The 22,050-nt window shown below is 52.3% G+C and overlaps 1 protein-coding gene across 1 annotated transcript; it reads left to right on the top strand.

Annotated features, from left to right (window-relative positions):
* The first annotated feature begins 132 nt into the window (after positions 1-132).
* PABPC1L (poly(A) binding protein cytoplasmic 1 like) lies at positions 133-21,197 on the top strand. Its single transcript, XM_004746374.3, has 15 exons — positions 133-1,682; positions 3,413-3,606; positions 4,986-5,101; positions 7,225-7,364; positions 7,575-7,669; positions 10,445-10,582; positions 10,893-10,988; positions 15,117-15,383; positions 16,140-16,224; positions 16,853-16,981; positions 17,522-17,625; positions 18,674-18,767; positions 19,992-20,122; positions 20,573-20,647; positions 21,009-21,197. Exons 1-14 carry the CDS (start codon positions 1,490-1,492, stop codon positions 20,639-20,641), a joined length of 1,851 nt encoding a protein of 616 aa, XP_004746431.1. The 5' UTR covers positions 133-1,489; the 3' UTR covers positions 20,642-20,647; positions 21,009-21,197.
* The last annotated feature ends 853 nt before the right edge of the window (positions 21,198-22,050 follow it).

Raw genomic sequence — 22,050 nt, 5'->3', positions numbered from 1 at the left:
TGATGTATGGCGCCATCTCTCTCACTACCAGAACTAGCTACCTCTTCTGGTCACACCCCCCGTAGCTCTGCTCTAAAAGTAGGGAACATCTTTATTTCTCACCCTGTTTAGAACCAGAAGTCAGCGTGTTGTAAAGGAGGAGAAATTACCATTAATAAAGAGCCACTCTCTGCCTATTACGGGACGCTTCTCCACCCTCCACGACAAACCATCCATGTGTTAGGTCCTCTTTTGTAGCTTCTAAGATTTGCTATGAACAGTTATTTTACATCCCATTCAAAATACACACACATACCCCTTTTTTTAAACCCTAAGATGTAGCAAAGCCTGTGAGATGCTTGCGTAAGGCTGGGTCATTCCCAGGGTTCTACCAGACTATCCTCTGCCCTAACACTTTCTGAGTGCCTGCAGCACTGTTTCCTCATGGCATTTGCTCCTTTTCTAAAAACTTGCACCTCCCATAAGGACAGGGAAAAAATGAGGGTATTTTTCAGCCCAAGATTACTCAGTCTGTGCCTGCTTGCTACTGTGCTGCACAACCAGACCCGTTCAGAGCTCTTCCGCCTGCCGAAACCACACTCAAGCAAAGGTCAGTGGGAACCACGACAATCCCTGTGAGGGGCAAGGGGAAATACGGCCCACAGAGCATCAGAATTTTCTTTTAAATGCCCCCTCACCATGGGTAGGTTGAGGCCGCGAGCACAGCTTCAGGCCACTGTCTTGGCCTTGCACTGTCAGGTGCCTCCTGTCCCCGTAGAGTAACTGAGGCTTCCCGATGGTGGAAGGGCTTAGTCAAAAGAAAGCTGGAGTGGGCTGGGGATGTCCTCTCTGGTCATGATCTCTTACCGAGCCCTGCACTGGGCTCCACACACACTGGATCCTGCTTAGGATTCTCTCTCACTCCTTGCATCACTCTCAAAAAAAAAAAAAAAACAAAAAAATGGTGGGCCAGGAATATCTGGGAACATGTTGGTGATACGAGAGTCCGTGTCAAGGAAGGCCTTGGTCACAAATTCTCAAGTGGAGCCTTCAGTCCCGTCATAAGGCCGGTTCCAGAGCGGGTGCTGGATTCTGGCTATCTTGAAAAGACGACTTTGAGGAGGCAAGGAGCACAAGCTTTGAAAGTAGGTGTCTGGCCCGGGGTTCTCGTCTGTGAGACGCACAGAATTGCATCAGGTCCCTTCCGATCCCTGAGAAGAGTGCCATCCGGGTTTTACTGAGAAGGGAAGTGGACCCAGAGACCCAGAAGGCAATGACCTTCGGGTCTGGAACAAGCCCGGGTTGGGCTCTGACCCGCGTCCCTGCAGCCCGCCCACAGGCCTGGTGGAGGACGCGCTCCACCTGCAGAGGCGGGGTCCCAGAGGCCTCACCTGGGGCTGTTGGGAGTGCTGAGGGGTCCCAGGTGGGACGCGGGGCGGGGCGGGGCGAGGGCTAAAGGGAGGGGTGGCCGCTCGGAGGAGAGGCCCACCGTGGCGCCTTGGCCAACGCCATGAACGCCAGCGGCCCTGGCTACCCGCTCGCCTCACTCTACGTGGGCGACCTGCACCCCGACGTGACCGAAGCCATGCTGTACGAGAAGTTCTCGCCTGCCGGCCCCATCCTGTCCATCCGTGTGTGCCGCGACGTGGCCACCCGCCGCTCGCTGGGCTATGCCTACATCAACTTCCAGCAGCCGGCCGACGGTGAGCCCCGGGGCAGGGGGGACAGACAGATGCACAGATGCCGGGGCCGACCAGCAGCAGCTCGGGCCCACGCTGGCAAATCTGGCTGCTCCCACGGCTCTCATTTTGCAGCCAGGTTTGAAACTGAGGCCCAGAGATCCAGGGCGTTGGAAGGGGTGCTGCCCCTGAGACAAGAAGAGGCAATCAGTGTGCGCCTACTGTGTGTCTTACTGGTGCTCCGTCTTACAGGGGACAAATATTAAGGCTGAATGAAAACAGCCAAGAGCTCTGGGGTTGGGCCGACCACGGACTAGAAAGCCCGCAGCTGTGTGACTTTGAGCAATCACTCAGCCATTCTGAGATTCGGTTGTCTGGGGAATGGGGAGGGTACCTGCCTTTCCGCAGTGGTTGGGGGGATGAGAAAATCAAAGCACCTGGTGAGTTTGCAGGTGATGAGTGGGGAAGGCAGGAGCGCTGGGGCTTGGGCTCGCACCTTTCTCAGCTGCCCAGATCTGGTCTCCACTCCAGGCCCCAGACTGGATGTCTCAGAGCTGTGAGACATCGCAGCTTGGTTTGTTGGGCGGTTAGGACCGCACCGTTTGACGGTGGAGAGGATGAAGAGCGAGAGCACCAAGTTTTGCCAAAGTTCGGTCACCAGGGTGTGAACTTGAACAAGAGTTCACACTCCCCACCTCTCCATCTGTGAAAAGGGGTGATGGTTTATTCCCCAACAGCACAGAAGGAATGCACTGTGTCTGTGAATATTTCCAGTATCCTTTGGTGCGTGGTAAAAAACCCCAGGTGGGTGGGAAGGGTTCCTACACGAGGGTTTGCTGGGGTGGTTCTGCCTGTTTCCCAGCAGGTGACTAAACTGGATTCCAGAGCGCTTTCTCCTTTGCTCTGCTTTCCTCACCCCTGCCTCTAACCTCTTCCTCCAAGCCTTGCGCGCTCTGGCCTTTCTGCCAGACTTCACAGATGAGCTAAATGGAGCTCTAGGGAAGAGAAAGGATGTTGCCTCTTAGCTGGGAGGGAACGGGCTGTCGTAGGGGTGGGATGATGGGCAGAGGCTGCTGTTTGCAGACACACTACCACTCCCCGAACTCTTGTTTGGGGCCAGGCCGAAAGTGTAAGGCCCCTTGGCGTATCTTCTTCAATTTTCAACCTGTCCCAACTCCCTGGAGGCAGCCAGTGCCATCTCCCTTTGTTCGATGTGGGAAAAGGGTCATCATCTCCTCATCCCCACTTTGCAGGTGAAGAAACCACCTCAGAGAGGTGTTCTCCCCCAGAGCCCTACGTCTCAGGATGGAGTCTCAGCTCTGCCCCTCCGTACCTCTGAGCTTTGGTTTCCCCTAACTGCTGCCAGTCTTTGTCTAATGGGCCCGCCTTTGCATTTTCATCTACTCCGTGTGCTTTTGAACACCGCGGTAGACCTTGCCCCACCACTGACCCTTCCCCGTTCTGAGCCTCAGTTTTTCCCCTCTGTGAAGTGGGGCTAGGGATCCCGGCTCACGTGAGGAGCCGAACGAGACCCCAGCAGGAAGGGGGAGGAGCGCTGCGCACATTAATTCTTTCCGCGTATCTCCCTTCTTTCAAGTGAGACCCAGACAGTGATCTTTTGTTGTTGTTTTTTTTTTTTTTTTTGGTTTTTTGTTTTTTCCTTTTTTGCTTCCAATGAAGTACCTTAGGGCTCAGGGAAAGAAATGCCCTTACTTGCCCCCTTTTCTCCTCCTCCTCCCCCCACCCCCGTCCAGCGGAGCGGGCACTGGACACAATGAACTTTGAAGTGATCAAAGGCCAGCCCGTCCGCATCATGTGGTCGCAGCGAGACCCCGGACTCCGCAAGTCGGGCGTGGGCAACATCTTCATCAAGAACCTGGAGGACTCCATTGACAACAAAGCCTTATATGACACGTTCTCCACCTTTGGGAACATCCTCTCTTGCAAGGTGGGCGTGCGTCCTCCCAGGGGAGGGTCTGTCAAATACCCGTGTGGCAGAGGGATCCCAAGCAGCGCCCCCGCTTCACACCTTGTCGAGCTGTCAGCAACCGCCGTTCCTTTAGCTCGTAATTCTGCAGCTGGTGGTCTGGGCTGTTCTGCTCTCGGCCGGCTCCCTCACAGGCCCCCTAGAGGCTGACTGGCTCGGTCCTCCTTCCTGGTCTTTCCTCCCCCAGCCGGCTAGCTCAGGCCATGCCTATGACAAGGGCGGCGTCTCCTGGCACACTGCGCGAAGCTCACCAGGCCTCTTGAGATGTAAGCTTGGGACTGGCCCCCCTTTCCTTCCACTGCATTCTGTGGGCCAAAGCAAGTCACGAGACAAGTTCAAATGCAGAGAGTGAGGACAGTAGACTCAACAGGATGAAGGGCGTGGATACTGGAAGGCTGCTCCCTGAGGCCATCAGGGCGGTCAAGCCTTGAGGCTTCCTCTGGGCTACAGAGGATTGGACAGAAAGCTGGATGGGACCTGGGCGAGTGTCTGAGGCCCAACAAGGACCCGCTGTGGCTGTGGACCAGGTTAGATGCAAGGCACACAGGGTGGGGCCTACGCCAGGAGCTCGCAGGCTGGTTGGAGACGGTGAGACTTGTAGGAAAGCTGGAGATTGGGCTCTGTGGGGGAAAAGCACAGTGAGCCCTGCAGTCAGAGGCTGAGGCTAGAAACCCATACTACGTGGCTGCCCGGGAAAGGTTTCTGGAGCACGGCGGGAAGAGCACTAGACCCGTGTAGTCGGCCAGCTGCTGAGAAGCTAGCACAACATAGTTGGTCAGATCTTGGACTTCGGTGCTGTCTGGGGTTCAAAATCCAGCCTTTTCCACTTCCTGGCAATGTGACCTTGGGCCAGCTGTGTGACCTCTCCATACCTCGACTTCCTCTAAAAGAGGGCCTTAGTAGAACCTACCTCATAGGCTTGTCATGCACGTATTTTAAGTCTGATAATCTTCACGACATTGAAAGGACCCTGACGCCCTATTCCCCATCTAAGTGGTAGCTCTCAAAATCAGAAACTTGGCCGCCTGGTGACCTTGGACTAGTCCTTCATTCCCATCTTCCCCAGTCAGGCAGAGGGGGCTCAGAGGTTAAGAATTGCCTGGAGGGGCTCCTAGAGCAAATAGGATAAGAGAAGCCTGTGATCCCCTTAGCATGTGCTTAGCCCAGAGTGGGGCCCTGGTCTACATGATTAAATCTGGAGGGAAGAGCCGGGGGCTGGCGTGGAACGTGGACGGACCCCGCCTGGGGCACAGAGCAAACACACAGGTAGTGGTTATTCGTTACCTTTGCCATTCTCCGTGGGGTGCCCCCCAACCCCATCCATCTCCTCTGTGGCCCAGGTAGTATGTGACGATCACGGCTCCCGAGGCTTTGGCTTTGTCCACTTTGAGACCCATGAGGCAGCGCAGCAGGCCATCGCCACCATGAACGGGATGCTGCTGAATGACCGCAAAGTGTGAGTGCTGGGATGTGGGGGACCGGAGGCTGCCCGTCACCGCCTCAGGGCACCGGACACTGAGCCGCAGCCAGAACTCTGCTGGCGGGGTGACCGCGGAAGGGTCCAGTCCCTCAGGAGCTCCCTCTCCCCAGGGAAGAGCAGGGCTGCAGATGTTCCTAGAGGATTGCGCTGAATCCTAAGTGAGGGGATTTTGAAATTTCGGCGAGAACAGCTAATGGCCAGATCACCACTGGATTCAGTGATGTCTGGTTTCCAGCCTGCTCAGCATGGCTGTGAATTTTTTTCTTAAAACGTTTGTGTTGTTTCATGGGGTTTTTAGACAGGAAGGGAGGTAGGCCCTTAGCGTGCCATCTTCTTACATGTCGGTTTGCCATCCTCCCATCCCCCACCCTACACCGCTGCCGCGGCGGCAGACCCCCAGCCTCACGGTGGGCAGGGCAGAGGGGAAGACGCTGGAGCGCATCTCCTTCCCTGGCTTGGATCCTGCCCGCAGGACAACCAGCCCCACGCTCAGTGCCGTGGAGGGAAGCAGGCTCTGAGCTGGAAGATGCACTGAGTGTGGCTTTGTCCAGAGCGTCTCAGGGAGGCTCCCATCAGTGAAACCGAGCCTGGCGGGCTTTCCCCGGTTCTCAGAAGGACGTGATCTTTGTTAGCTCCCGTTTGCCCAGGTTCACCTACTCTGTGTTCTGTAAGTTTTAATGCCAGCTACCATTTGTTTGTGCTAAGTGTGCTATAGATGCCATGGAATTTTCTTACATTTTCTTTTTTTTAAACATTTTATTTATTTATTTGTCAGAGAGAGAGCACAAGCGGTGGGGAGAGCAAGAAGCAGGCTCCCTGCTGAGCAAGGAGCCCGATGCAGGGCTTGATCCCAGGACCCTGGGATAGTGACCTGAGCCGCAGGCAGATATTTAACCCACTGAGCCACCCAGGCACCCCTCTTATGTCTTCTTAACCTAGAATACTTTTCTGGAAGTGTTTACATGAACTTGGAAATTATGATTTTGAAAGTTAATATTTTCAGGGGTGCCTGGGTGGCTCAGTGGGTTAAAGCCTTTGCCTTTGGCTCAGGTCATGATCCCGGGGTCCTGGGATCGAGCCCCGCATCGGGCTGGCTCTCTGCTCAGCAGGGAGCCTGCTTCCCCCTCTCTCTCTGCCTGCCACTCTACCTACTTGTGATCTCTGTCAAATGAATAAAATCTTAAAAAAAAAAGAAAATTAATATTTTCAGTCCGCCCCCAATAGTAACCATGGCATGACCCATGTCTAGTTCTTTCACCACTGCTTCCCTAGTGCATCCGGTACCTGTTACATGAACAAATGCCTGTGACAAACAAATGCCTGTGATCTGAGCTTCATGCCAAGTTTTTTTTTCTATTTTGTGTGGTTTTTAAAAAATATTTTATTTATTTCAGTGAGAGAGTGAAAGTGCACACAAGCCGTGGGGAGGGGGAGAGGGACAGGGAGAAGCGGACTCCTTGCTGAGCAGGGAGCCTGACCTGGGAGTCAGTCCCAGGACCCTGGGTTCATGACCTGAGCCAAAGGCAGACGCTTAACCAACAGAGCCACCCAGGAGCCCTTGTTTGTTTGTTTGTTTGTTTGTTTGTTTGTTTTTAAAGTAATCTCTACACCCAACACGGGGCTTGAACTTACAGCCCTGAGACCAAAAGTCGCAAGCTCCACGGACTGAGCCAGCCACGCGCCCTTTATGCCCAGTGTTATAGGAGTGCATGCTGAGGCTCAGAGAGGTTGAGTAAGTTGCCCAGGGTCACACCGCTAGGCAACTGCAGAGTGAGGATTGAGGTGCTCATCTGTTTGACTCTCCAGTTCACACTTGTTCTTCTCTCCTGCACACTCAGCTGCTTGGTGTATGGGAGGAGTTCCCTGTGCATTTGCCCCAAGAATGAACCCTTCTTAACCATATGCTAGAGCGTTAATCTTGGCTGTTGGTCCAGCCTTGGCTGTAGTCCGTCTAAAGAGTATTGCCCTGCCTAGCCTCCCGAGGAGGGATACGGGGGCTTGGACCTGGCAGCAATTGACGCAAGTGACCCAGGGTTGGTGGATTGGTGGGGGGGGTGACTGAGGGCTGGCAGCTGCCTACCCCGTCAGTGTGTCCGCAGCTTCGTCGGCCACTTCAAGTCCCGACGGGAGCGGGAAGCAGAGCTGGGAGCGCGGGCCATGGAGTTCACCAACATTTATGTGAAGAACCTCCATGTGGATCTGGACGAGCAGGGCCTGCAAGACCTCTTCTCCCAGTTTGGTGGGCGTGTTCCCCAAGGGCATCAGGGATCACTTTGTCCTCTGTCCCCAGGTTGGGCTGGGAGGAGGGGCCTTTCCGGAGGCTTCCTGAGGAGTTGTGGGGGGGTGCGGACGGCACTGAGTAGTCCAAAGCCACAAGGGGGGTGGGAAAGGGAGGGGAACATCCTGGGGCTTCCCAAACTCCCCTCTGAGCCAGGCTGGCCCTTCCCAGGGAAGCTGCTGAGTGTGAAGGTGATGAAGGATGAGAGCGGCCACTCCCGAGGCTTCGGTTTTGTCAACTTTGAGAAGCATGAGGAAGCTCAGAAGGTAGGAGCCTCCCTGTGGCTCTGTTTCATGGAGGAGGCACCAAGCCAGCACTAGGAAGGAGGGAGATCAGGTACAGGGGGCTCCAGCTGCTGCGAAGGAGAAGGAAGTCCCTCCTCAGTCTGGGCCCACAGCAGTCAGGGCTCTTCCTGCCTGTGACAAAGGCTGAAGGTTGTAGCCTCCTTTGGGTGCTTCCAAACCCTAAGGCCGACTGCTTTTCAGAGGTTCTTGCCCACATGGGAGGTGGAGGGGCCTCTGAGATAGCCACTGCCCTCTTCTTGAATTGATGGTGGGACTGAGGCTGGGGAGGGGAAGTGCTAGGTGATTCCTTGCTCCCAGGTCTCTGCAAATGTGTTTCTCAAAATGTTTCCCTTCTCCTGCTCTTTCAGTTAGGGCTGTCCAGTAGAAATAGAATGGGGGCCACAAGTGAGATTTGAATTTTTCCAGCAGCCACATTTAAAAGGATAAGACAAACGAACAAATTGATTTTAATAATGTCCCCTTCAACTTAATATATTGAAATTATCACTCCAGTATATATTCAATATAAAAATTGAGATATTTTATGTTCCCCTTGTTTTGTATTCATTCTTTGAAATCTGGTCCTCCCGGAACGTGTGAACTCAGACTAGCCACAGTTCCAGTGCTCAGCAGCCACCTGTGGCTACTGACTGCCATATTGGACAGTGCGGCTTTAGACTACTCAATGTTTACTCTGTGGGTTTCTGCTTATTCTTTGCCTCCTCTGAGAAGCCTCTTCTATCCTCATGCTTCTGGTGAGGGGCCCCTTCTTCCTCTCTCCATCAATAACCCAGATCTCCATGTATAGAACTGTGGGTAGAGACTGAACCTTGTTTCACAGCGAAAACTCTGGCATTGCACCTGCCAGTAAGTACCAGATACCCACAGGCTGAGCAAGTGAATGGAATGAGGTCACACCATGACAATGTTTTCCTATCTGGCTTCCTACCCTAACACTCTTTCCCAGGCTGCTGCCTCATTAAGACCATTGGACATGGGGATCTCAGCTCATTGTGGATTCCGGCTAGAGAGAGCAGACCCAGTGCCATCTTGATGGCAGCCGTCTTTCCCTGAGCACTTACCATGGGCCAGGCACTGTGCTAAAGGCTGCATACACTCTCCTCTCTGCTCTACTGGCGTGGGTTCAATGGTTGCCACAAGGGTGTAGCTGGTGAGAGGTACCACTGGGATTAGAACGTGCCCCTCTGACTCTGAAGCTTTGTTCTTAAGTGAATGGCCCCTTTCAAAAGGTGACCTCTTGTGTGTCCTTGTATAAATCCCTCCCTCTCTCTAGGCTTTGATTTTCTCAACTGTAAAAATGACACGTTGGAGCTTCAAGGATCCATAGACTCCAAAATCTTAGAGACTTTGGCAATGACTTTTGTACATTTTCTGTAGGCGTAAATTGTTTCTTTTTTTTTTATCAGTGTTCGTTTCAGGTGTGCAATATAGTTATTCAACAATTCCATACACACCATGATGTTTATAGTCACATTATCTACAATAGCCAAATTATGGAATCAGCCCAAGTGACCATCAGCTGACATGGATAAAAAAAGATGTGTGTGTTGTGTGTGTGTGTGTGTGTGTGTGTGTGTGTACTTATACACACTTAAAGACACAGTGGAATATTACCCATAAAAAATGAACTATTGTTCAATAGGTGATGGGAATCGAGGATTGCACCTGTATGGAAGTGTTGAATCACCATATGGTAGACCTGAAACCAATACTACACTGTGTTAACAGACCTATTTCACCCATTCCCCCCACCCTCTCACCTCTGCTAACCATCAGTTCTCTACAGTGAAGAGTCTGTTTCTTGGTTTGCCTCCCTCTTTTTTCCCCCTTGCTCATTTGTCTGGTTTCTTAAATTCCACAGGAGTGAAATAATATGGTATTTGTCTTTCTCTGACTATTTTGCTTAGCATTACACTAAGTCCATCCATGTCCTGGAAATGGCAAGCTTTCATTCTTTTTTATGGCTGAATAATATTCCAAAACTGTAGTCCTCAAAATAGTATGGTATTGGCACAAACATAGAAGCACAGATCGATGGAACAGATTAGAAAACCCAGGTACTGACCTTTTAAGACTGATGTGGAACTAGCTGTTCTTGAGGCCTGAGAGTATGTTTACCAGGATTTGCATATTTGGGTGGGGAAGCAAAAGTCACTCTTGTGTGAAAATATTTTTTTAAGGACTTTGTGTTTATAAGAGAGAGAGGGAGCACAAATGGGGAACAGGGGCAGAGGGAGAAACAGAGCCCCTGCTAAGCAGAGAGCCCAATGTGGGGCTCGATCCCAGGACCCTGAGATCATGACCCAAGCCAAAGGCAGAGGCTTAACCCACAGAGCCACCAAGGCACCTCTATTTTTATTTATTTATATTCTTTCAAGATTTTATTTGCCAGAGAGAGTGAGAGCACAAGCAGGGGGAGCAACAGGTAGGGGGAGAAGCAGGCCCCCTGCTGAGCAAGGAGCCCGATGAGGGACTCGATCCCAGGACCCTGGGATCATGACCCGAACTGAAGGCAGACACTTAGCCGACTGAGACACCCAGGCACCCCCCAATTTTTAAAATCTATGTTTTCAAAAAGTGGATTCACTTTAAATGGCCTTTATCATGGTTCTACTAATTCTCAGCCAGCGAGGCTGGCCCAGCTGACCGGTGGCCCCCTTCAGGCCCAGATGCTGGGCCTGGAGGCAGGGCCTCATGGGGGTGGTTACCAGTTACTCTGGCCCCTTCCCCGGCCAGGCAGTGATGGACATGAATGGGAAGGAAGTGAGCGGGCGGCTGCTGTACGTGGGCCGGGCCCAGAAGCGGCTGGAACGGCAGAATGAGCTGAAGCGCCGGTTTGAGCAGATGAAGCAGGACCGGCTGACCCGTTACCAGGTGACAGCCCCCTGGTGGCAGCTGCTGCTATGTGAGCGTGTCTGTGTGTGGAGGGCCCTGAATGGGAAGCCTTCCTCCAGCAATCCCGTGTCTGGGAACTGGGCTTTAGTGGTCGGGCGGGGGGTAGCTGTAGCTTCCAGGGGATTGGCGTGCTTAGTGATTGGGGGCATGGATGCCATGCAGGACTGGAAACAGGAGGCTGGGTGGCCAGGGCTTCTAGGCCCCCCCATGGCTTACATTGGCCTCTGACACAAAGCAACCGGAGGCTTGGAGGGGAAGGGACACCCCCAGCAGTAACCTTTCTTTCTAGGGCGTGAATCTGTACGTTAAAAACCTGGATGACTCCATTGATGATGAGAAGCTGAGAAAAGAGTTCTCTCCCTATGGAGTGATCACCAGTGCTAAGGTGAGGACTGGGGGCACCTATAGGGGATGGAGAGCCTTCCCCTCCTGTCCTCCTGCTGCTTGCACACCCCTCCCTCCCTTGTGACTTCCGAGGAGTTGGTGCTGAGCCATTCCTTTTAGAGTTTGGGGGGCTATGTCTGATCCCCACTGGAGCTTGGTGGCCCTCTGCAGCCTTGTCTTCTCTGGAGGGGAAGAGGATGTGAGTCCAGTCCCAGTCACATAGCTGGACTTATTGGGGTTCCCTGTAACCTTGGTTCATTCAAAAAGCATTAATTGAGTGCCTGCTATATGCCAGATTCTAGAAATTCACGTTTCAGAATTTCCATAGACTTTTGTTGTCTTCTGGATCTCAGTTTCCCCATTTGGAAAATGAGAAGGTTGGGCTACTTCATTCATCATTCATTGTTCCCCATTTACTGAGCACTTACCATGAGCCCAGCCCACTTAGCACCTGATTTGTGATGACTGGCCATTCTACTCAGTAGCTCTGTGACCATGGGCTGATGTTTTCTGAACTTCATCTACACCATGAGACTGCTGGGTTCATTGGATGTTTCTGACCCCTGGCTTATTAAGCCCCCCTGGAGCTCTTACAGACAGACACCTGAGTCAGACAAATGGAAAGATTTCACAGTAGGGCCTGGGCATCTTATTTTAAAGCTCCTCAGAGGATTTTTGGATAACCCAGTGTTCATTCCTTCCATATTCCTCCTGTCTCACCAGGGCCTCTGGGAAGCCTGTAGTAATGAGTTCGATGTGGTTCTTGCCCTTGAGTAGCTTCCAGTCAAGGGGGAAGTCAGATGCATTACCAACTCATATCTCTTATAAGGTGTTTGTGGTGTGGGCTGGGAGTATTGGAGGCAGAGCTGTGGTACCTCAGGGGACCAGGCAGGAGGGCTTCCCCTTCTGACAGTGGCAGAAGCATTTGGCTTGGCTGTAAGGAGGTAGGGATCTTCAGGGGGGTGGGGGAGGAGGAACTTTCCAAAGACATCAGTGTGAGTGGTGGGGCTGGAGACCCACATATGTGATATGATGGTTGGGTTCTTGGGAAGTGGTCTAGAAGGTCTTTTGTCTGTTGAATCCAATTTCAATTTTTGAATTTTTTTTTATTTTTAAAAAGATTTTATTTATTTGTCAGAGAGAGAGAGAGAGAGAGTACAAACAGGGGGAGGGGCAGGCAGAGGGAGAAGCAGGCTTCCCATGAGCAGGACCCTGGGATCACGACCTGAGCCAAAGGCAGACGCTTGTTTAACTGACTGAGCCACCCAGGCATCCCCGTTGAATACAATTTTAAATGTCCTTCAGGAAGTCTGGTGTTTAGGGCAGAGGTTCTAAGAATTTTTGAGTTAAGGATCTTTGAAAAAATGTCAGAGCTATGAGACGTGTAAGTTAAGCATCAGTAAATTTGCTTAAACATTATAAAAAAGCTATCTTCCCTCTTTCCCAGCAAACATGTACTTTGTGTAGTATGGTCTTTGAAAACTGGGATGTTCAAGTTAGTTAGAACTAGGTCTAAATCCCAGTCCTACATTAACTAACTGTAGAATCTGAGGGAAGTGACTGTGCCTTTTGTACTCTGTTTACCCATCTGTCAAATGGGAGCAACATTCCCTACCTCTCAAGGTGTCCTGAGCACTGAAGAGCCTGAGTGCAGAGCACCTGCCCCCAGTAAGCTGTGAAGTAAGGATCTGATTATTCACATGTCCTGTCTAATTTCCGGAGAATCACCGACCTCCGTGAGGACTTGCCGAGGGAAGGGATTTGTTTTTTGTTGTTTTTTGTTTTTTGTTTTTTTTTTAAATGTCAATCCAGGCAAAGCTTTTTCTGCCTACAGTTTGAAGCCTACATGGTGACATTTTTTTAAAATATTTTATTTATTTGACAGACAGAAATCACAAGTAGGCAGAGAGGCAGGCAGAGAGAGAGGGGGAAGCAGGCTCCCCACTGAGCAGAGAGCCCGACGCGGGGCTCGATCCCAGGACCCTGGGATCATGACTGGAGCCGAAGGCAGTGGCTTAACCCACTGAGCCACCCAGGCGCCCCCAAAGGGAAGGGAATTGTAAAAATTTGGGCTGCTCCGAGTTGCGGCACTATCTTGTTCATTGACCCACTAGGCTAATAAAGTGGGGATTTTATGGACATTTACATATTTCCATGATTTCGATTGTATATAAAATGCAACGATTATGAAAAGGAATTAAGGCCTGTAAAGTGCTAATGACACTACCATGTTTATAGTAAGCTGCATAAATGTATTTTATCATTCTTTACTATCTAACAGAAGTTCTTATTAACTTGTTAAGCAATACTTTTGTGCCAAGAAAATCTGGGTGATGAAAGCCTATGGATCCCTTCTGAGAATACCTTTTAGTACATAAAAGAAAATTCAGAGCATTGCGGAAAACCAATTATATTGAAACAAAATTATCAAAACACGAAGGTGACCGTAGTAGGCACTTTGTTATTGTACCCAACTATAAGATCTAGGGAGGCAACAGTTAGCATAGATGATATTTGGGGGGCAGCAGCGATTAACAGGTTATGAAAATATTTTCTTTCTCTTTCTGACAAAATTCCAAGCACAGCCAAGGCTCCCCTATTTTTGTTGTCTGTATTCACAATAGGAGGGAACCCTAATGTGAGAAAGGAGAGGCCATTTTTCCCCCCATCCGAGTTCACAGATCCCCCGGACTTCTGTCCACTGGCATCCCTGGGCAGGGGGAGCGTCTGTGAACCCTCAGGCTCAGGCCCCCGTGTGGTTGGGTAGCCAAGTGCAGTTCGAACACCCATGATCTAGAACATAAAGAACATGGACTCTAATAGAGAAGCAGATTTTAAAAGTATATCAGTTCAAGTCCAAATGTGTGAGCCAGGCCTGTGGCTTGACTCCAAAAAACATTACAAACCATACATGCAATGTGGATTGGATCCTGGAAGAGAAAAATAATATTTATTAGAAAAAATAGTGAAAGATGAATGAGATCCGCAGATCAGTTAATAGCATTGTGGTTGATAATTAATAGCACCATTCCAATGTTAATCTACACAGGTACCCTGTTCACATCGGGGCAAGCTGGCTGAAAGATCACCACTCCGTACTATTTTTGCAATTTTTCTATGCATCTGAAGTTATTCCAAAACGTAAAAAAATGTTATTTTAGTAACAAAGCTAAGAACCTCTTCCCCAGATTCCTAAAGAACTTGACTCAGTGCCTTGCAGAGGCAATGAACAATGATCAGAACGCTGCATTGGGTTTGAGTCCTGGATGATGTGTGTCCACAGGCTGGGTGACTCTGGTGACTCTCTTTTTTAAACTGTAATAAGGACTTTTATTTCTACCACAAAGAAAATAGAATAAGGCACCAAAAATATAAATCACTTTTGGGACACCTGGGTGGCTCAGTTGGCTAAGCATTGGTCAGGTCATGATCCCAGGGTCCTGGGATCGAGCTGCACATAAAAATATATATATATATATATAACTTTTATATTCCATACAAATCTGATTTTATTGGACTTTCTAGGAAACTCTTAAGAACGTTTTATTCTTTCCCTGATTCCCACATGAACCAAAGAATTGTATGGGTCGTTTAAAAAAAACCAAAGAGTAGTTGAAAGGCAGATTTTCATCACAGGGGCATCTCACGACGTGTTTAAGATTGTGGCTCTGGCTAAAGAACCCTGTGCCCTGTTCTTAGATTTTTAAGCAATCCTCAACTATCCTCTTCCTTCATGGTAGCCCGTGTAATGTAGCTTTCCTGCACAGCTTAGGAAGACCATTTCAGAAAGAAAATGTAAAAATCCTGAAATACAGCAGTTCCCACAGACTCTGGGGAGTGTCCTGTAAAACAGCGAGCAGCCCCCCATTAGCAAGTGGCCTGGTCTCCGCCAAGTCACTCTCAAGCCCCACTTGGTCCCCTGTGAAGTGGGAGTGGAGGTCCCCTCCTCATCAGGTGCGGTACATGTGACCTGAGAAGGCATTTCCAGGATCTGGCATGTCATGGGCCTCAGTCAATGTCAGGGGGACGATTTCTCCTGGGCCCCTGGGGTGGGGGGAAGGAGAGGAGCGCAGCCTTCCGGAGTCTTCCTTCCCCAACCCCAGTAGACCTTGTCTTGTCTTGCTTTTAGGTGATGACAGAGGGTGGCCACAGCAAGGGGTTTGGCTTTGTGTGTTTTTCCTCTCCAGAAGAGGCGACCAAGGCCGTGACAGAGATGAACGGGCGCATCGTGGGCACCAAGCCGCTGTACGTGGCACTGGCCCAGCGCAAAGAGGAGCGGAAAGCCATCCTCACCAACCAGTACATGCAGCGTCTCTCCACCGTGCGGGCCCTGGGTGGCCCCCTCCTGGGCTCCTTCCAGCAGCCCGCCAGCTACTTCCTGCCCGCCATGCCCCAGGTGACGACCTGCCCGCACCCCTTCCCTGACAGCCAGGTACAGCAGGAGGGCAGCTTCCCAGCTAGATGCGGGCTGTCCATGTGTTTTCTGCTGGAAACTCGGCAGGCAGGCCGTTCTAACCCCATCTGTGAGGGGTGGGTAAGCATGCTGCTGTCGAGCGGTTCTTCCCACCCACCCAGGGAGAGATTTGGGTTCTGCTCAGAGAGACTCTCTCTGGGCAACTAAGTTTGAGAAACAGTGCATTAAATAGAAAGGACCTAGCCTTCTATGCTGTACGACCCTGTACTATACACCTTACTCTCCCACTTAGCCTTTCCCCCGCTTAGCCGGTCCTGTCTCCCGGGCCGCCCACCAGCTCTGCTGGAGGTGTGTGCTAAGGAGGGAGCTCACGGGACTTGCTCACGGGACTTAGAGGAAGTGGAAATGTGCTGGCCGTTAGCAGCTACCAGGATGACATTCCAGCTCCTTGTAGCAGTAGGTTTGGCTGGCACAGGTCTGAGGGGGTGTGTGACCATCTCATGCCGTCCTTTGGGCCACCAGCTCTGATCAGGGGCAAGGAGTGAACCTGACACCTTGCCCCGGAGGGTTCAGGGCTCACGGACAGCCTGAGCTGGGCAGCAGAGACATCGTCCCAGCTCATGACTCCTCACTAGCCAGTCCCTGGGTGGGGGCAGTGAAGTCCCTACAGGGGTGTCTGGGAGGGATGTGGTTTCTCACCTGCTGCTGACCCCTGACTGCCAGGCTTCTCCCTCACAGCCTCCAACTCAGGCTGCGTACTACGCTTCCGGCGCCCCCATGCAGCCCTCCCCCAGGTGGACAGCCCAGCCTCCGAGACCGTCCTGTGAGTGACTCAGCCCCTGGTACTCTCAGCCAGGCCCACAGGGGTGGGTCCTGTAGGGCAGTGTGGAACCCGGGGCTACAAACACAGGCTTTGGGGGCAAGCCTGGCTCTGCTACTCCCCCGGGTGTTAATTCAGTGGGTAATTCACTTCTAGTTTCCTCTTCTGAATAAGGCCTATATAAAGCACCATGCAGTGCTGAACTTGTAAATGACTTATGGGTGTAGCCATCTTCTTCAATTAGCTCCCAAGAACTGTCTGATTTAGGGCCGTCACAGTGAACTCCTGGGGCTGTGTGGCTGATGGGTGGCCTCTCCCTAGGAGGGGAGCTCACCCTGATTTGACAGTGTCTTAGGGGCTCCATGGGTGTGATCATGATGGCTATGCCTCCTGGGGCCACTGGGGCCTCTGGGTAGAAACAAGATGGCTTTGTCATTGTAGATTTCCACACACACCCCTCCCCCGGAGTTCTGGGTCCACCTGACTCGGTGAATTCACTCATCCTTTTGCTGAGAACGTTCTGGTTCCCCCTTCCCATTCTCTTCCTCACCCTGGAATCTTCAGGGTGCAGTGGGCCACTTGGATTGTCCTGCCCCGCCAACCTTTCTCTCCATGTTTTCTGTGCCACAAGCCATCTACCCTCCAGGTGCCTCCGTGGTCCGGCCACCAGCCATGTTGCGGCGTCCCCCGGCCCAGGTCGGCGGTGTCAGGCAGGTCTCTACCCAGGTGCCACCCCTGGTGCCCCACGCCCAAAGAGTGGGTGAGTGTGGGCAGGGCCAATAGGAATGGGAGTGTGTGGAGGGCGGGGCAGGGGCTTGGTGCCAGGTTGGCACAGGTGAGGAGTCAGCACTGGCCTCCACGGTGACCTTGGCTGTGACACTGCCCTCTCCGAGAGTAGAGCAGACTTTGGAGGCTGTGCGGCATAGGAGTTCGTGTGGGCCTTAGAATCCCACAGACCCAGGTCCTGGGGCCAGCTCACTCTGTGGCCTTGCTCACTCTGGTCACCACCTCTTTAAAATAGGGATGAAAATAGCCCTTCCGGTTGGTCGCATGGGTCAATGAGATCACACAGGCCAGGGCTTAGCCTCAGATCAGAAACTTAGCAAGCATGCAGCAGCTGTGAACAAGGTTGTAGATGTGGGCTGTAAGGCAGGCCCCTCCTTTCCTTCATTCAGCAAATGTGTGTATATCTATGTGGCAGCCTCCTGGCGGACACACGGCTACTACATGAACTTGTGTCTTTAGGCTTTGTGGCTTTAGATGGCTGTGAGGGCCTAACGCACCTGCTTTTTCCTCACAGCCCACATTGGTACCCAGACCACAGGAGCCTGCGGGGCGGGATATTCTATGCCAAGTGGGTCTCTCCTGACACACAAATACTCTGCAGCAACACGCAACCCTGGGGTAAGGCTGGCCTGACTGCTTGCTCTCTTAGTCGGGGCTCCAGTGGGGGTTGGCTCAGAACCTTGGCTAAGGCATTGGAGGCATTGGCCCTCTCTAGGCCTTGATTTTTGTTTTTTTTTCTTTTCTTGAATTGTGAAGTTTCATTTGCTAATGTGTATAAGAAACACTCCCCCTGGGGCGCCTGGGTGGCTCAGTAAGTTGAAGCCTCTGCCTTTAGCTCAGGTCTTGGTCCCAGGGTCCTGGGATCGAGCCCCACATTGGGCTCTCTGCTTGGCAGGGAGCCTGCCTCCCCGTCTCTCTCTGCCTGCCTCTCTGCCTATTTGTGATCTCTGTCTGTCAAATAAATAAATAATCTTAAAAAAAAAAAAAAAAAAAAGAAAGAAACACTCCCCCTTACTAACAGAAGGAGGGAAAGATCCAAGATCACATTTGGTGTATTAATTATGATTTGCTCTGCCTGGGTTATTAGCCAAATTAACTTGGATTTCATTAATATTCAGTGTGGAGCAACAAGGAAAGCTTTTCTAGAAATGGGATGTGATTAATCTACAGTATAACTGAATATATCTATTGTCATTGACTTAAAGAGCTGTGTGTATTTATCTCCCAAGTCCCAGACTTGGCATTAGCCTATCCTGTCTAGAATTTCAGTGTGTAGATTTCGAAGTCTCTCTTGCAAAACGAACAGGTGTCCACTTTAAGTGGCAGAATGCTTTCAAAGTTGCCATGGTATGGGAGGGTCAGGCGTATGCTGGGGGGTGTGGCTATGAAGCTGGATGACAGTAAGTGTGTCATTTGGCACAAAGTGAATAGTCCCGCTTTCCTTTGGCCTTCACAGGTTCCTGGCACTGTCTAAGGCATCCAAATTGGGGTGTGTCTGGCCCACTGTGCCCTTGTTAGGGACACTATCCCACCCAATGGTCCCTACTTTGCCACTTGCCCCCCCAATCCAGAGCATTCCTGGAGGCCTGTGCTTCCAACAGGGTAAGTGCCATGAGGTCTTGTGCTCTGCGGTGGTTAAGGGACGTGTCCCCGGCACTGTGTTCAGGTGGAGGAGCCCGCTGTGCGCATCCCGGGACAGGAGCCCCTGACGGCGTCCATGCTGGCTGCAGCACCGCTGCACGAGCAAAAGCAGATGATTGGTGAGTGGCTGGTCCCCCTACCCTGGAGGGGAAACAGCGGCCGAGGGGTGGCCAGCCTGTTGGGAAAAGCCCTGAGTGGAGGTCAGATGTGTAGACAAGGTCCAGTGTTGCTGCAGACCCCCCTGCTGGGTGACCTTGCTCAGGTCGCTTCTGCTTTCTCGGCCTCCCTGCTTTCTTGTCTCAAAACACGGGTCTAGGTTTCTTCAGCACCAGGCCCACGATGGGCTGGAGAGAGCCCAGCTGAGGGCAGATCAGGGGCCAGGAGCCCGGCCAGGGTATGGTCTTGGGTTTCTGCTGGTGGGTGTCACAGCGCCTCACCTCTTCTGATTGGGAAGAGGCTGTGCCCACATGCCCGGCTCCCAGTGACCACTGCGGGGAGGCGGGAAATAAGTGTGCACGGGGCAAACACCTGTTCCCTGCTGGGCTGTGAGTTCCCTGTGCAGATCATCCCCAGCCCACTGTCTGTGACAAGCCCTGCCAAAGGCTGCCACTCGCTGTCGAACGAATGACCAGCTTGCTACTTACTGGATGTCAGGTTCTTCCCTCCGTGGCCACCAAGATGTCCAGAACCTCTCTGAAGGCCCCCTTTGCCACCACCCTGTTGTTCGCTCAGCTCACCTGGGGTTCTGCCACTTCCCACTGGTCAAAGGAAATCCTCCACGGGCTTCATGGAGGCAGGAAGCTGTTAGCCGTTCCCTGTAGACCTCTTCACTTCCCTGGTGGGAAAACCTCTCCCACCCTAGCACCGCAGCACCCCAGCATAGCCAGACCCTCCACACATTGCTGAGAGGGGTGCCTCACCACTAGTCCTGGGTCCTGTCACTAGGAGTGCCTGATGGTGAAAGGTGAATTCATCTTGTGCATGTGGCCCCCCCTGTACCCCCAAAAGTCCAGTCCGGCATTAGCATATCTTGTCTAGGATTTCAGTGTGTATACGGGAACTATTTCTTGCAAGATGAACAAGAGTAGTCTTTAAAGCCCAAGTCTGTGTCCAACCCTGTGTAGATGACTTCACCTAGAATATAAAATTTGATTCTTCAAATTAGCCTCCGAAGCAGGGTTTGCTCCGCATGCTTTACAGTTGGAAAAGAGGCTCCCAGTGGGGCTAAGGGACAGGACGAGCCCCCAGATGCCTCACTGCTCTGTTCCACAATACCCACGTCTCCCCCACCGCGCACCCCCCACTCTTGGGCTGCCGGGATATCAGCCAGCTGTTCTGTACAGGTGAGCGTCTGTACCCCCTTATCTACGATACCCACACCCAGCTGGCCGGCAAGATCACGGGCATGCTACTGGAGATCGACAACTCAGAGCTGCTGCTCATGCTGGAGTCCCCAGAGTCCCTCAATGCCAAGGTGGTCTGGGCCCTGGGTGGCAGGGTGCCCTCCGAGGGCAGGAGGAGAGCTTATGACAAAGACTTCTCCTAGAAGAGCTAGCTACCAGGCGGGGGCTGGGACGGTTTCCCTTTTTGCTACCGCCAGCTTGCACTTGCTGAATCTTTGAGCAGGCAGGGAAAAGGGCGTAAGGGTTTGCTCTTCCAGCTCTTGCCCATTAATTCTCTGCAGCTCCATGTGCGAGGTCTTGCAAGGTCTTGTGAGGTCTTGGTACAGAGAGCAGTGTTCTGACAGTCTAGGGTCACACACCTGTTTTGAGAAGGTGACCGTGGGTTTCCGCTTGCAAGCCCCAACGCTAGGAAGGCGGGGACTTCCAGTATCTAGCATGCTTGGAAACTGGGAGGCCAGGGCTCTCCCAGGACCCCGCTGGGCAGCTGCACTAACTGCCATCCCCCCTCTCGTGTCCCATAGGTGGAAGAGGCTTTGGCAGTGCTGCAGGCACACCAGGCCACAGAGCTGACGACTGTGAATGTGCTCTGAGACCAGGTGGGTAGCTGGGGTGGGACAGACGGGAGTCAGAAGCAGCTGAGCCAGTCAGGGATTGACTTGCAGAAGCTGTGTGGCTGGCTTTCTCTGAGGCACCGAGAAGTTTGGGGGAAGCTGTGATGATCAAAGCAAGAGGACAGACGGTGTGATATAAATGAGTGTTGACCACTGGGCAAAAAGTACAGATGTCCTCTTGCCCGCTGTCCTGCCTGGCCTCCCTGGGAAGAGGCCGGGTGTCCCTGGGCGTTACCTGGCTTCACGCTCCTTGCTGGAAGGCCTGGCTTGGCCCGCTACCTTCTTAGTTGAAGGCCGGGAGTCTGCCAAATGTGAGAAACATTTATTCCTATCCTTTCATCCCCAGAAAATGGAATCCTGCCTCCCCCGGCTGACAAGAGAATGGCGTTTCCTGCTCTTGGCTCTCTCACTGAACCGTAACTTCTTTCTTCTCCCTGGGGCTGTATGGGTACTTGAGCTCTGTATGTGGAATGAAGGCTGGACACCCCGCCAGCCTATCACTTTTTGCTTTGTGCATTAAAAGTGCTGCAAACTCTGTCTTGTCTAGAATAACGTTACACAATCCCTCAGTCAGCGGGAGGCCAGCGGCAGTTGGTGCTTCGGGAGGGCGGGGGGAACCTGCACTGCCAGGCACTCAGCCAAGTATCTGGAAACCTCCATGGGCGTCAGACGTGGGCACCTGCAGCTTGAATTCCTTGTCTTGGTGCTGTGTGAGGGCTGCTGCTGGGTGCGTTTTGAGTTGCTTCCAGATGGTCCTGCTCTGCCCCTGCCCCTTCTCTGGTGTACACACCTTCTCCTCCAGCACTTCGGGTGTCTGCTCCTTTCAGCCAATCCCAGCCCGGTCAAGCCCCCACGCTTTGCTCTGCCCCACCTCACTCAGGCACAAGGAGGCCTCCTGTGCCCATGTCTGGGCACCTTATCATTATCACATACCATTATTCTAGAAAAAGCCCCCACAGAATTGCTTTTAGATACCTTCCCAAGTCCTGATTTTATCTTCTGTGTGTCCATTAGTAAACCAAGGTGCTTGCCTTCTAGACCCTGAGAAGAAAAAGTCAGTCAATTGTGAGGGGATGTTACCACTAAACCTGCCTCCCATCAGTTAAGAGTCTTGCCTGAGGGGTGACAATAAAAGGGGCACAGCTCCCCGCTCTGGCCCCTTGGCCATGCAGCATATGGGTCTGTGACCCCTAGAATCTGCTTAGCTCAGAGGGCTGTGGCAGCTCACAGAGCTCCTCCTTCAGAGCTCAGAAGCAGTGTGCTACCAGCTGAATGGCGCTCGGCACTCCTGTGACAGGAGCAAAGGGACAACGGTTTCCCTCTGCTCTTAGGGTCCTCAGACTGCGTGCTGCTCCATTAAGGGGAAAACACAGTGGGTGCCTGGGTGG

The sequence above is a fragment of the Mustela putorius genome, unplaced genomic scaffold (genome assembly GCF_011764305.1).
Source record: "Mustela putorius furo isolate JIRA1106 unplaced genomic scaffold, ASM1176430v1.1 tig00000592_pilon_pilon_pilon, whole genome shotgun sequence".
In the NCBI taxonomy this organism is placed as follows: domain Eukaryota; kingdom Metazoa; phylum Chordata; class Mammalia; order Carnivora; family Mustelidae; genus Mustela; species Mustela putorius.
Note: the sequence above shows the minus strand (reverse complement) of the source record. Positions and strands in the feature narration are given on the sequence as shown.